We start from the raw sequence: 15,737 nt of genomic DNA on the forward strand, positions 1-15,737 counted from the left end.
GCCTCTTTGATGTAAAAATATGATAAAATAGATAAGCCCATTGCTAGTATTTCACTATTTTACACTTAATTTTGGTCGTACATTTGGTAATCATATTTAAATTTGAATCTGTGCTATCAATTGATGTTTTAAAGTTATAATTTTATGCCATTTGTAGACAGCGTAAATAAACTAACTCATCGAGCGTGCTAAATCACTCTACAGTCGATCTTCGAAATTTTTCTAAAAGGCCCCCCGACAGTTGAGACCAACATCATTCGATGTATTTTCGGACGCTGATTCCGAATCACCCCCCATGACATAGGGTTAAAATGCTCCCCTAGCGAGATATTGGCGAAAAACTGTCTTGATCACGTGATATGACCATATACGGAAGTTAGTCTAATTTCTCGTTAGGGTTAGGGTTTCAGCATATGCTTTTGTTAAAGATTGGGTTAGGGTTAGGGTTGGGATCAGATTAAAGGGCTATGATTTTGAATAGTCATTCAGGGCCACCAAGAGAACGTGTTTAAAAAGTCACGTGACAGTCGAGTGTAGAGTGATTAATCATCATCCCTAACTCATGGCGCTTATTACACTGACTATTACTTATTTTTATCATTATTCAAAATAACGAGTCTTTTCTGTATGACTATAAAAAATAAAACGCGACCACTAAATTGAACAACAGAAGAATATTACAATGTTGCATGTTTACACTAAAATATGGGGAGTATTTAAGAACGAGATTGATCAAACCACAAAGTACAAAATAAACTGCAACCTTTGCTTTAATTATATTTGGCTCAGAGTTACTTCCTCCATCCTTGCTCCATCGATGTGCTTAAGAACGGAAAATGTGTTTTTAATCAGTACTACTACTATCACAAGGTGTCGAGTCTCCGACCTCCGTGCTTATTTGAGGCTCCAGCCTAGCTAGACTAACGGCTAGGCATCTACAGTGCCTGGTGCCTAGCCTATAGACCGGTTACGACACGAGGACTTGAGTTCTGGGCCAATGCCAATGGCCTGACGACAGCCCGATGGGTTTTAGGAAGAAGCAATTGATGTTGAAGTTTTGATTAATGTCCTATAAGTATAATCAATAATTGGCTCTTACTAAATCGCTCGCCCAAAAATTATCACGAGACTTTGGTTTTTATGGTTTTGCACCCGAACAAAACGGTTTTACATAAACCCTAATCCCAACCCTAACCATAAGTATAACCCTTAACACAACCCTAACCCGAGCCCTAAACAATCGAATTCGTATTTTACTAGCCTGTCACGTGACCAAAAAGGTTTTTTGCCCATAACTCTCCAGGGAAGCATTTTAACCGAACCCTACGTCATGGGGGGTGATTCGGAATCAGGGTCCAAAAATACACTGACTTAAATCACTTTCATGCCCAAAAGGGTCTTTTCGCAAGAATAATCTTAAAATTTGGGCGAGCGATTTAGTAGGACTAGGACTAGGAGCGGCTACGAAGTAGCGTGCGCCGGGCCAGACCATTAATAATGGTCATTGTAGCGCGATGCGTTACTGTGCCGGGCAGCGCCGCGCACTCAATGAGGCTTCTCCTCGCTAGATCGGCGAAATGCGCTATTGTGCCGCGCCGAGCTGCGATGAATTGACATCGTCAATATTTAACATGATGGTCAACACGATATAAATAAACTTGCTCAGATTTTTAAAAATTTTGTACCGTTCGCGTTGTTTTCTAGAGACTTTGAGAATTTTCACAATACCAAATTTGTTATACCTTTTTTGAAAGATCAGTGAGTTTCGCCTAGGTGCCATATTTGATGGTGCGCGGCTTTTGGAGCAAAATTAGCTGTAAAAGTCGCGTAATTTGACCAAATTCGTTGATTTTTGTCGTATTATTCGGATATAATGTTTTCGGTTCCTTGAATGAGATCATTCTGAAAATTGGCGACGACCTTCCAATAGGGCTTTTACAACTGTCCGAAAAATTTGGTGGATATCGGAGTTGATATATGATATAGCATAGTGATCAAAATGGGGCAAAATACGCTGCTTTTAGCTGTAACATAATGTCTAACGGTTGGTTATGCTTTAAATTTTTCGGACACATTCCTTGTAAGTCTATGAGTAAGCTTACCAATTTTTGTTGCAATCGGAGGTCGGGAAGGATACTCAATATCTATTTGTTTGAAGAAAATTGTGCTGGCCGAAATTAGCGCTAAAAAACCATCCTCAATCCTACAGTCGGCACGCGCGGCTCACTACACTGTTGATGGCGCACTACCTATTTGAACACCGTTACCATGGTTCATGGTTATTATGCAGCTTCCTATTTCTCACAGACAGACAAACATAATCTTTCGAATTATAATATAATTATAGACTAGAAAGCCCGTGGTAAAAGGGATGAATCTAGTAGTTTTCTATTTATTTGGCAGTCAGTTTTTATCGAATCAAAAAATATACATCACAATTATACAACCGAAGATACAACTAATTAAAATGTAGCTCGCACTGAACACAACGTAGTCGTAATAACAACAAAAACGATCAAAATGCCATTCCAACAATCTGTGCACGTGCGTGTAAAGGTGTAATAACCCTCGTTACCATTACCAATACCATGGTTACTATGCAACTTCCTATTTCTCATCTGATTTGCACGTGGGCGGTCGTACAGACAGACAAACATGATTCATTGAATTATAAGTAGGACTAGAAAGCCCGTGGTCGCAGGGAGGACGCCAATAGTATTCTTTGGTAGTCAGTTTTTATAGCATCAAAAAATATCCATACTAGACTGAGCGCCGCCCAGTCTAGTAATTCCAAAACTAAAAGGGACATACGTATTCGTTATTGGGTATATTAATTTTTGTAAAAATAAAGACACGTTAATTTGGAGCATATGTGGAATGATTCAATTGAAATTAAAATACAGCAGCATATAGCAAGATATTTTGAAATACAACACAATTTACAAACGAATAAAATGCAATTAAAACTTAAATAACTTAATTTTAATTGATTATGAATATCAAAAGTCAAAGCGAAAAGTTTGCAGTCCTATTAAAATAAGTGATTGTGGACAGCAATTTTGCAGAATTTAAATAAATACATGATTATTCTTTGCAATTGAGCTCATTTTGACAACATATAAAATTTCTACATTATCATGCAACAGTAGACAAATATACAAATATCTAAAAAATGACTGAAATAAATACTGCATGAGCTAACTTTTATATAAATACTACTTCAATATCATTATTTTGTCCGGTCAAAAATCACATCATCAATAACTGTCATATTGAATACATTTAACAGAACACGATATCAGAATCAGTAAGGTTGAACGAAATGACAACAATTTTCTCGTTCTGTTGGAGAATTGCTAGTGTTTCGTGATTTCAAGTCCAGCTTGAAAGCATGCGTTTTATTTACAGGTCATAACGTCAATGTCTTAAATTATTTACATAACAGCAGTTTTTGATGTCATTATGAGATTAACTTAAATAACACATTACACGCATAGCACTACAGACGAGTATTACCAGTCGGCGCTCAAGATTACCGCCGAACTGAAGGACACTCCGTAAGCGATCTAAGCCAGCCCCAAGTGATGGGCATATGTAACCATGGAAACCACGTGGGACATTGGTAACCATGGTACTGACTTAGAACTCCGACAGGCAATGCAGCTATTTTTAAAAAGTATCAAAATTTACACACGCACAAAAGATCACGAACAAACGATATATGAAAACAAAGAAAAGCGCAGCGTGTAGCGAGGGTGCAGTCAGTAGCAGTTGAAATGTCATGTGATAGACTCATCATTTGCCAGCGCCAACTATTTTCCTCATAATCGAGCTCTAAAACAAATAAAATAAATTAAAATTAGGTTTCAGTTCAGAATTACAAAAAGTTTTACTTGAGTGGTTCATGGGATGCATGAGAACACATTTTGCACGCGGACACGCGCATAGATCACGTTTTGCACGTGGAAACGTATTGCATGCATTCCACAGTCCTGAATCTCATGCTTTTTTTAGATAGTCTCTAGTAGGAATATCCTCACAACTTCGCGATCAGTTTTTGAGATAGTGCTCCCTGGAAAACCATGCGGTGAATTTCATTATAATACAGATTAAAACTTATCAAGTATAAACGAGTTCTTGAGTTGATTGGAGGGAGAGAAAATAATACATGCATACGTTTAGATTTGTCAATAAATGAAGGAATTATTATATTACAAACGTGGGTCATGGTTGGGGGTGGCGGGATTGTTTTGACAAGTGATTCTGGCATTTCATTAGTCAATGCTCACTGTCAAAATATTTGCACAACCTCCAAATTATAAATATCTCCGGGATTTCGACGCGGGATCATATTATCACTCAGCCCGGCCCGCTGTTAGATAAACATCTCAAGGTGATATCATCCCGCCCCGGAAATTTGTATAAACCCGGCCCGCTTTTTAGTCGTAACTGATGTTTATCATTCAATTCTCCGACTTACAATAATCAATGATACTGCTGATTAGAACTCGATAATAGTAGAACAGTTAGACGCGCGATCACGTGGGCGCGTCACGTGCGTACCACGTGCCACCAATAGCATACGCCGAGTCTATACCACGTGACACGAAAGCGCACCACGTGATATGAAACATCGTAACCGTCCACTTCTTTTACACGCAAATTACTGGGAACGTTGCCAAAGCAGCTAATTCTTGGAATTTCTCCAACGCGTGGCGTGAGAAGTTGGCGACTAGCCAGCTACCCTTGTCCGTGCCCTAAAAATAGTATTGTTTTGCTTGCTCTCCTTCCAGCTCTTGTTCCTGCTAACGTTCAAGCTATTGCTCCACTATGACAGATCGGTTTGACATTCAGATTGATGAACTGCTTTCCAATCGTGTTCCAGACAGTACAGTTAGAATCCCTTGTCGAAATCGCCGGAGATAATTATAATCCATAAACACTTCACGCTCAGGGCTAAATAAATGTAATCCCTCAGCTGGCGCTTCGGGATTACATATTAACACAAAACTCGTGCGCTGCGCGCACTCGTATGTGTTTATCAGATCATCCCGCTAGCGCGGGATGATCTGTTATATAAACCCTTTGCGTGGCGGGTTTATGTTATTATAACCGTCATCTATTGACTAAACTTACCGGAGCTGAGTAGATGAAGAGACCAACCATTGCGACAACCAGGAGTATAATAAAACCTATGAGGATGTACCACTTGTAGCTGTTCCAGATGATGTACCTCAGTGATTTCCACGGTGACGTGAACCACAGGAAGGAGGTTGCTGGTCGACTGAGGAAATTGAAGGTTTAGTAGGGGAATTCAGTTGCGGTCAAACTCAAATTTTTGCATATAAAATATATCTTTTTACTAAAGGCTTCAAAAATTAATGAATTAAAACAACATTATATCTATAATATCAAAGTTCAATATTTAATAATAAATCTTGACTCAAATACTTGAGTCTATAAATGAAGTTTAATCTTACTTGGGTGGGTCGAGATGCGGGTTCTCGTTGGGCTCCTCCTGACCTTTACCAGCTGGTTTAGCTTCGGAGTCCTCCTTCGACAGGATCTCCAACTCCATCTCTACCTTTCCCTGTGTGGAACACCAAGTTAGAGGATTCTCAGGTAAAATTGCAGACAATCATTCGACAATAAAATTACACCAGGTTACATCTGTGGTTACTACGGTTACTATGAATTCAGTGGTTACTCACTGTAAGTTCACGAGGCGTGTCAGGGCCACCCTCTTCGTACAGTGGCCACCATCCCTTCACGTTCTTCTGGTCGAATAGTGAAACCATGGGTACAGGTTTTCCTTTCTCGTTATCCGGGAGATCATCTAGAGAAACACTCTTTGCGAACTTGTTGGCTTTAGGCATGAAGTTCAAGTTGAGTTCCAATAATCCTGGTGAGAAGGGGTGTTTTAGATAATAAGAGTAATCTTTGGTAGTAAGAACACGGATCGTCACAATATACACATTTTATCAGATAAGATCTAGAGTCCATTTACTGACCTAAAAAGTCGTCCGGAGTGAAGATGTCGTTATCCCAAATCTGACAGACGAAGGTTACGGGGTGTTTCTCCTCGTGCTTGTCCAGGGAGAAGAAGTGCTCCTTCTTCTTGATAACCATCACTTCCTCAGCTGGGAGGTACTTGAATGGGAATACGTATCTCCAGTTGAAGTTACCCTCACCGTTCAGCGATCGGTAATGTACATCTGTCTTCTGTTTCTTATCTTGTCCTTTCAGCCACCTGGTAGCAGAATAATTTAGTATACAGATTAATCAACGGTTCTATTTAATAAAACGGAGGAGAAATTAGTTTGAGTCTGACCATTAAGTAAATAATTAAAATGTTAATATACTCCGTACCCCTTGACATAGATGTCGCTCATCTTCTCTCCAGTGAAGCTGGTATCTGATAGCAGCACATCTTGGACGTTGTACACGATCACTCTCAGTTGCAGACTAAGGAAACACGTCGTTACAAATACGCTTAAATCTATAGCAATAATTTACACTGCAATTATTGTAAAATCTAAGAAATTAGATAATACGAAAAATCACTTCATGAGTCTGAACATAACGGTTTGATAAAGGCAAACAAAAATAGGATGATGACTTACTCTTGAGGCGCTCTAGGAGTGATGTTAATGGGAGGGGGTATAGTGGCAGACTTGGGGAATATATCAACGAAGATCTGTATCTTTCCCTGAGGTATCTCAGGTCGGAGAGGGTTGTACAGAGTTCTGGTCTCAATGTGCTCAGGGACTAGACCCAAGTCCAGGAGGGTGTAAAGAGCAAGCCTCTCCTCGGGGGGTCCCCAATCCTTGTGTACCTGTCCTCTCGTCTCTGTGGAGTGTGGGGATAGGGTTAGTAATTTGCTAGGGTGGGTTATTAACTTTTGTAAAAGAGCGGCGGGTTTATCGCGATAATAATATTACAAAACCAGCAGTCTGATCATCTAACCACTCCGATTATGCTACATATTTCTATAACCACTAGTTTTTGCAACTATGTTTTGTTTGGCAGAACTTTATAATCACGTGATCATTTCTTTCCCCGACTTTCTCATTTACTGATAGGATTGCTAGTTAAGTATGTGTGCAGTGTTTGCCGTGACAGTGAATAAAATTAGAAGGAGTGTTTGTGCGATCTTTGTCGCAAGCAATCAAAAAACCAATAAATCAGGATGATATTCTTTCAGCAGAAACAAATTTCCGTGATTGTGTTGTGGAGGTCACGCGATGTCACTTGTCACAGGTTGAAGCTGTATACATTGCTTTATTTTCTGTGAAAACCGCCGAGGTTTGCTGTGCATGATTTACACAAACAAGGACATTCCGTGTTCTCAGCTCAATCTAACGAATATGTTTCTTAGTTCGTTTCCTCCACGATTAATACAGTGTTTTCAGAACTAACCGTAGTCTCGTAGGCAGCAGGTTTTGCCGTTAACGTAGACCTGACTGTTTCCTCTCCAAACAGGAGGTGGTAGGGCCTGGGTAGCACACCATTTCTCCAGTATCTGTCGGGGCAGTTCTGCATCTCTCCACTTGTAGGGTCCCGCTCTGTAGGTTGGGAATCAAGATAACGATTAAAAAGTCGCATTAGAATGCATATGGATCAGAATGGACTATATCTTGATAAATAAAAGTGTTCTAGTTTGACAAACCAATGTAAGTCACATTATTTGATAATTTAACCTTTCACACTTTACATCAGATAAATTATAGATAAGTTATAAAGAGAGTTACTTACACGTAGTATCGTTTGGGGAGGCCACACACCCCTCTTCTAGCACTGAGGAACCTGTTCTCCAGATCAATCTTAGTCTCGCCGATCAGATCATCTCCAGACAGAAGATCGTAGTCGAATATCTGCACTCTCAGTTCACTCTCAAGAGGCAGAGTGCCGTCTAACTCGAACATTTTACCAAATGTTGGGGACAAGTTCTTGGGCACGTAGTTCTCACGGTCCTTTACTTTGAACCGACCCAGTTTGAGGGCCAGGTAGGGGTCACTCAGACCATTGGGATCCTGAGGCTGGAGCTCAAACGCTTTCACGATGTAAACTCGGACCAGAACCTCAACAAGCTGGTTACACGGGACATTCTTCAACATCCTCGGTGGGGGGTCACTACCATCTGCAGGTAGGGGATACACTCTGAAGGTTCCCTGAGAGAAAGAAGAAGGTTAACAGTTAATTCTTACAATTTTCTAACAATGTAATCTTATAAAAGAAATTTGTCCTCAGATTCAGTGCTCAGTAATAAGCCAGACTCGTATCTCGTACGGCGTACCTTGAAGTAGCCGACAGCCTTGTCCTCATCAAGATCCTCGTCTTCGTGTCTCTTTCCATGGAAGAGAGGGAAGCTCTGAGCTAGATCTGTGAAGTTGTCGAAGTAGTTCTCTAACTCCTCCTCGAACACCACCATGTTCTCGTATCCCTTCTCTCGGTAAACCTTAGGATGGGAGATTCTTTATAAAGCTGAGAAACGTCTTAATACACGCACGTTAAACATTATAGAATAATGTGCTAAATATTCCTTCAAATTAAAAGATTTTGTGATGGTTTGAACTTTGAACCATGCCAACATTTTTAGGTTTGTAGCATTGAGGTGACTAATAAAAATTAAAAAATAAGTTTAATAATTAAACAGTTTGCTGATTAAAGTTACTTACTCTGCCGAGCTGCTCGTTTCCACTGGAACTGTAGTATTTACTCCACCAGTCAACATCCTCTTTAAACTCTCCCTCCTCGCTTGAGGTACTGGTAGCAGGCTGTAACAGTAGCCAGGGTTACATGTTACAAATGTAACAGTAGCCAGGGTTACATGTTACAAATGTAACAGTAGCAAGGGTTACATGTTACAAATGTAACAGTAGCAAGGGTTACATGTTACAAATGTAACAGTTGCCAGGGTTACATGTTACAAATGTAACAGTAGCCAGGGTAACATGTTACCATGGTAACATGTTACCATGGTAACAGTAGTGCTGGTTACATATTGCATCTTTAATGTCTAACATTATTAAATCCCTATAATATGATCTGTACCACCAAATGTTACGATAAACGTTTGATATGTTCGATAAACGGAGGCAGTTTAACCTCTAGTTGCTGCTCGTATTGGTGGATGGGTCATTACAGAGCATGTAATTATATAGTTACTTGTTGGTCTAAACCTCAGAACTCGATATTTACGGTATTTAAGGCTTAGTGTAGTTCATGATACGTTCCGAAACTGTTTACTACTCAACTAGACCAAATAGGGCTGTCCTGCCAAACAGTTCCACTTTGGACAAGCTATGTTCAATTCACCAAAATCAGTATTGTAAACTGGAGGGTGGGGTGGCTAAACTTAACGTTAATAAGTGTTGGAAGTAGTTGAATTAGTGCTAGGTAGATACTATAATATTCCGTCTAGGACCAGATAACCCACCCATAGCTTAGTACATTTGACTGAAACAGTTTCTCTCAAACCAGTGCAGCTTAGTATTTTGAGTTGCTCATTAAGCTTTACAAGTAATTATTTAAAAACCTCGGCTTTCAACCGTTTTCCTCCAGATCTTAAAAAGGAAGATCTACTCACAGGTTGGTGCTCTGCTGTGGCAGCAGGATCCGCAAAGTCCATGTCAATAGCGTACTCAGCATCTCCAAAACCTGGAATTAAGGGCAATTTTAGTGCGTGTGTGCAGTAGTCGAGAGCTAAGGTGTACTGTTCAGATATAAGTAATGTGTTCTCTGTTTACCTCAGTTAAATATCTGTGAAGTTACAATGTTGTGATGTGCTAGTAAAGCTGTGGAGTAATTGTCATATCACGTGACACACTTCAAGCAACGTTGTCACAGCAACCGAACTGGGCTCCGATTGCAATTGGCTGGGGAGATATAACAGCTGGAATAATATGGTGGTCTGTACACTGCACGATTCATCATCATGATTCATATCCCAATCACGACCTATTCATGTTTGCTTACTTTCTATGAATTTCGCGGTCTCGCAACATATTGCACAGAGTGATGTTCATTTTCATTACTGTGTTGATTATGAAGGTAACTGTAGGTATGAGGTAGAATTTATCTAAAGGTTAGACTTACCGCTGTGACTACATTGCATTTGATGTATTATTGTCGGACGATATTAAGTATAATATTATGACATAATACTGAATAATAATGTTATACTCAGCACAGATTGTTTGAATATTCTCGATAGTGATGTTAATGGTAACTTACGTGCAGTCGGTCACTTATTTGAATGTAAAAATAGACGTGGGTACTAGACGTCTAATGTCTATGCTAATGAACGTATTACGTAATAATATGGTAGTTGTTTCGTTCTTTAAGTTAGAACAAGTGCCCAAGGTACCAACATGCATCAATCTCTCATAAACCCCTTATAAACCCATTTACAAGTACAGGTATGTTCCGCTCTAGTGCCCAATCAACTAGCGGAATTGTTATAATTACCACATATTGCGACATGTTGTTTAATGCGATTTGCTCTCGCCAATCATTTGTTTCGTTAAGGGGGCCGGGGGGGTCTTCATCAAAATTCTCTCGAAATCGACTTTATAGTTGTTTCTGATAGAGGAGAGTGATATCTATCAGCTGCTTTTGGTCCCATGGAAAAATATTGTTCCTAGCCGAAATTATCGCTGGTCAAAGGTCAGCGCTTATGTGTAATTGTATTGCGCGAGCGATTTTCAATCGCGCGTTCTGAAAATCGAGTCTAAAAATCTATCTTCTCCTACATTTTTTGAGCAATCACCCTCAAACTTTCAGGATAATTAATTTGATTTTGAAATTCTTGGACCTTGATTTTTAGAGATCCAAGAATTTCAAAATCAAATTAAAAATCTTTAAAGGCCTATCTCAAAATTCTGGCTCTAGAGTTCTCTTCTAACTGATCCTAAGAACATATCCTGAAAGTTTGAGGGTGATTGCTCAAAAAAATGTAGGAGAAGATAGATTTTTAGACTCGATTTTCAGAACGCGCGATTGAAAATCGCTCGCGCAATACATGTACACATAAGCGCTGACCTTTGACCAGCGATAATTTCGGCTAGGAACAATATTTTTCCATGGGACTAAAAGCAGCTGATAGATATCACTCCCCTCTATCAGAAACAACTATAAAGTCGATTTCGAGAGAATTTTGATGAAGACCCCCCCCGGCCCCCTTAACTGTACCGCCTGCAATCTATTATTGATGGGTTACCTAAATGGTAAATTACATTCTCAGTATTTCGAACTTTCATTATGCGCAAATTGCATTTTCTGGTCCAAAACTAGTCGAGGTGAGACTGGACGGCGTGGAATTTGTCGGCGCAAACAATTAGGGTTAGGGTGAGAATAATTCTCATAAACGAACCCAACCTAAACCCACATTTTTTGCGCCGACAAATCCCACGTCGTCAAGTCTCACGCCGACGAGCTTGTAGTTGTCGTATTGTCAAACCTTAGTTTAACCTTTATTTATCAGTAAATTAACTTAACCCCTAACAGGATGCGTGGTACTGGACTCAGTTCCTGACCTCCACACCTCTCTATTGTAACACAAGGTGTAGCTTAGCTAGCTCCTGAATCTACCCCCTCTATCCCCTCTACCCCATCTACCCCTCTACAGCTCTACTAGAAACCCTCTACCTAGCTACTTCATAATCGTTCCTCCACCCCACGCTGCATGGATGGTCCAGCTAGCCATCTTCAACGCAAACAAATCCTGTTTCCAGAGCGCAGGATGTTTCTACTCCAGCTTCTGCTGTTACAACATCAACGGAGTGTGCCAGGAGAGTATGGTGGGATCCTGTAGTCGGAGTGAGGAGGGTATCACTAGCTGTGTTAACCTTACTGGGTGTCAGAACCAGCTGTCTGCTGTCTGCTGCAAGGTAAACCACCACTGCTGTCGTTATAATTATCACCACTATTTAGTTAAGATGGTATAGCTATGGTGGGTTTTATTTATAGAATTTAACCCCTGTATTAGGTCAAATTGTCTAAACAGTTTACCAAGTAACAACCATGAACCTCTCATGTCGACTCTTACTAATCTCAACTGAAGCTATCGTTCTGAGCAACTGTCGTAATTAATTGTAACAATGTTCTTGTCTTATTAATCGAAGTTTCACACGTTGGTCCTATACTATATCCTAATAAATAATGCCGGCTGTAACATCCCACTCGCAGGATGAGAGCTACTGTTGTGACTACGAGTGTTGCATGAAGAAGAAGTGGGTATTCTGGCTGGTATTCTCAGTAGTGGTAACAGTGCTGGTGTTCACAGTGTTCGTGCTCCTTCTCAAGGGTATCAGGAGGAGTCGGAGGGTGGACGAGGTGGCTAACATCCCTCCTCCACCACCAGAGCATAACCATAACATCAAAAATCACAACAAACTATTTAACAATATTGATAATAAACTCGAGGGGGTTTATCGGAACACTGCCTGTTGAAAGTGAAAGTGAAAGTGGAAGTGAAAGTGAAAGTGAAGGATGTGCATCTCACCTGACTCCAACATTTTCTCTCTGATAGTCTGTACCATAGCAACAGGGTCACGTCTGTACTCCTGGAGAGACTTGATCATGTGGGTACCAACTAGAGGCTTCACTCCGAAGGATCTGTGGTCCAGCAGTCGGATGTTGAGAGGAGGTGTGTACAGCTCCTCTACCGGCAGGAACTGTGAAGGTGACAGTCAGTATTATAGATACTGTGTATGTATCAAGAGAGTCAGTGATCAAGAGATATCTAACGACTCAAAGACACCATTTAAACTGAAGACTTCTTCTAGGCATCATGTTCTTCAGAGCGAAATACAAAGGAAGAAGGAAACTTACCACATCAAACAGCATAGAGGATGTGTCGAAGTTGGGGTTCTTCTTAGCGTTCTTGATTTTGATTGTGGAGAGTACCACACCACCACACTCTATCTCAATACTAGGAGAATTGACGGCTGCTAGCTGGAACTTCTTCATGTGTCGTACACCCCAAGTCAGCACCTGGGTTGTTTTAATCAGTATTAAGCAGAAGGACAAACTCGGCGTGTTTCGACAGTTGAATAACTTTGTTTATGTGAGTTTTTAAATGTAATTTGATAATTTCTATCTATATTTATTGTCCTGAGATTAGACAACACATTAATAACTGCGTTTCAATGAAACTCATAATATCACCATGGTAACAAGACCCGTACCTCTATTCTAGTGAGCTGCATGACAGGTCTGATTCCACTAGGAACCTGGTATACGTCTCCTCTGGTAGGTGGCATGAAAGGTAGCTCTGCTCCCTCGTTCAGGTACAGCTCAAACGCTCCTAACAATTCACCTGCAGGTTCGCCACCCCGGGTTATGGGGTGCCAGTTCAACTTCGCCATTTGGTGCTCACCCCCTAGTTTGACTATGGGGGTAGCTATCGCTCGCCCCAAGAAGTCAGATCCCTGCAGGGTCAGAGGTGGGTGGTAAGGAAATAATATTTATGATACTAACTGCGGGAGTAACGGAGGATGTTATTGCTATCAATGTTAAAACAGCGCAATAAGCAAGTAGACACATTGTCATTTATCTAAAACACACAGAATGTGATAGAAAGGAAGGACACCAAATTTTTAACAAATTTTTTAATCTCACCACAGTATCGTAGTCGAAGAGCTCTACCACAACGATGGGAGGACTCTCTGCCAACATGGTCGGGTTCCCGTAGAACTCGACCTCCTCAAACACCAAGGTCTGGTCCCATGTGGGGCAGAGAGTCTCATTTAGGATTTTAGTTCTTTGACTCTGTCTTGAGAAGACAACCCTAGCGTACGGGTCGGATAGACCCGAGGGGTCAGCACTGAACAGATCTCTAGCTTGATAGATGTAGGCTCGCAGCTGGTAGGTATGGGGCTCTAGAGAGAAGATGAGGGTTAGGGGAGAATGCACAGCATGCTTTAAGGTCAACATGGACACAACATTGAAAAACTACTCAGGGTCAAAATATTTATAGTTTAATTCTGTGGGGAGGAAATGAGAAGTGAATGAATTTTTGAGTTCTTCTTTCTTATTCATTTCACAGATCTCATCACTATTAATAAGGGGGAATCCTAGATGCAAATTAAATAACTTTAAACGCAGCGAAAATATTGAACCAAGGATAGCAACAAATTCATATAAAGGACAACATGGGATGCGCATTTACAGGGAGGACAGTGAGGAATGTGAAGACAAAAGACAAATCATCCAGACGTGCGACAAAACGGATATCGTTTGAAAAAACACAAAGAGACGAGGTATTTTACATATTTACATCGGAATTCGGACCAAGTAACGGGATTTTTGACGTCAAAACAAAACTTACAAAGGAGGGAAAATTTTCACACCAAAAACAGCTCAATTATGTCGAATCAAATCATGCTATGATAACGATAGAGCAAAAGTTGTAGCAGCGACGTTTTGGAAGTGAGCCAAGTGTACAATATCGACAATAGGCCAAATAGCCTTGTTCAAACTAATTTACGATTCAACAGGGGCCACTAATAAGACCAATCAATAAGAATATGAAGAAACTGAATTGTATGAACATCAATTATACAGTGCTATGGTAGGCTACATAATGTGGACCATGATATGGTCCATACTATGGTCAAGTTTTACTATGGACCTTATTACAGGAGATGACAATGTGGACAGGCTGTGGACACTGTGGACAGGTTAACCGCGGCGTGCAGCAGATATCAGCACACTGGTAACAACGCCACCAAACCTTTGAATGTAATAAACATTCTGGGGGCCTGAACTTTCGGCAAGAACGGCTTCTCGGCACCCGTACTATCCTTACGACTGCCCTCTTTTTCCTCTTTGGTCTAGAAATGAGATGTGTGAGAGTGTAGATGAGAGTGTAGGGGGAGGTGCGTGGCAAGGAGGGGGACAGCGTGACGTCATCGTGATGACGTCACGTGGTCCCCGCCTTACTGCACTAGTCCCCTGGTTTGTACCTTTGTAAGTTAAGAAAACAGTCGGTGTTATCATGGTGCGCTGCTGTAGGTGGTCGTCTTCTTTACCTCTGGCAGGGGACCGAGCCCGACTCGCACCAATAGTCTAAGCAATGTTCAGAGTTAACTCACATTCCTTCAATCGACCAATTAGTTCAATTATCCAATTATTTTATTTATAGTGTTTAATGAACATTTGATTTAAAGGAACTATGTAAACTAGTTCAATATTTGATAACAGCAAGTTTTTAATGCACTGAAATCTACAAATTGTTTTGTTAACCATTTTTGTGGTCTATAATTTAGAAATCGCCACAATTTGAACGAAATATAACTTATCTTTTGTTCTGGACAAGCTGTAAGAATATAAAAATTGGGCTATGATTATAATTTTGAGCAATTAACAGCCCCATTGAAATATCAGCCCCGATGTAGCACCGTTGTGTTAGCGGCCGAACCAGATCAACTTACATCGAGCAAATCGTATGGATTTGAAATTAACGTCTTCAGTGGGCCTGGTTTTTCCACTGGCCCAGTGCCCTATCATAAAGATAAACTTAAGGCCACAGGGGGGGGGTCCGAGGTCGATTTTGAGATTTTGAGATATGTTGTAGAGCTCGATCTAAATTTTCAAATGCTTTTGTCCTTACCGAAAACAAAGTTTCCTATTTGAAGATATCGCGCGTTGAATTTTGAGGTTTACCTGTAATTCTATTGTAAATGAAAACTTTAAATGAAATCGTGTTCAAAATCTATCTTCTTTTTCAGTTT

General features: G+C 40.5%; 1 protein-coding gene across 16 annotated transcripts in view; it reads right to left on the reverse strand.

The window, feature by feature from the left end:
• Positions 1-2,860: 2,860 nt before the first annotated feature.
• The window catches only part of LOC134824264 (myoferlin-like), a 58,797-nt gene continuing 45,920 nt past the window's right edge, over positions 2,861-15,737 (reverse strand). For 6 of the 16 annotated variants that reach the window (XM_063836094.1, XM_063836068.1, XM_063836127.1 and 3 more), the window contains 17 exons: positions 14,970-15,072; positions 13,624-13,883; positions 13,191-13,433; positions 12,835-12,996; positions 12,506-12,677; positions 9,590-9,660; positions 8,679-8,777; positions 8,297-8,458; positions 7,756-8,171; positions 7,420-7,565; positions 6,624-6,849; positions 6,370-6,465; positions 6,012-6,250; positions 5,712-5,902; positions 5,481-5,590; positions 5,137-5,284; positions 2,861-4,072 (listed from right to left, as the gene is read on the reverse strand). In XM_063836094.1, the coding sequence (XP_063692164.1) occupies positions 4,037-4,072; positions 5,137-5,284; positions 5,481-5,590; positions 5,712-5,902; positions 6,012-6,250; positions 6,370-6,465; positions 6,624-6,849; positions 7,420-7,565; positions 7,756-8,171; positions 8,297-8,458; positions 8,679-8,777; positions 9,590-9,660; positions 12,506-12,677; positions 12,835-12,996; positions 13,191-13,433; positions 13,624-13,883; positions 14,970-15,072 (2,880 nt within the window). In that variant the 3' untranslated portion in view covers positions 2,861-4,036. Of the gene's footprint in view, positions 4,073-5,136; positions 5,285-5,480; positions 5,591-5,711; positions 5,903-6,011; positions 6,251-6,369; positions 6,466-6,623; positions 6,850-7,419; positions 7,566-7,755; positions 8,172-8,296; positions 8,459-8,678; positions 8,778-9,589; positions 9,661-12,505; positions 12,678-12,834; positions 12,997-13,190; positions 13,448-13,623; positions 13,884-14,737; positions 14,838-14,969; positions 15,073-15,737 lie in introns of all 16 variants that reach the window. The other 10 variants (XM_063836077.1, XM_063836048.1, XM_063836111.1 and 7 more) reach the window with 3 other exon arrangements.

Source organism: Bolinopsis microptera, chromosome 1 (assembly GCF_026151205.1).
Source record: "Bolinopsis microptera isolate Bmic1 chromosome 1, MBARI_Bmic_1.0, whole genome shotgun sequence".
In the NCBI taxonomy this organism is placed as follows: domain Eukaryota; kingdom Metazoa; phylum Ctenophora; class Tentaculata; order Lobata; family Bolinopsidae; genus Bolinopsis; species Bolinopsis microptera.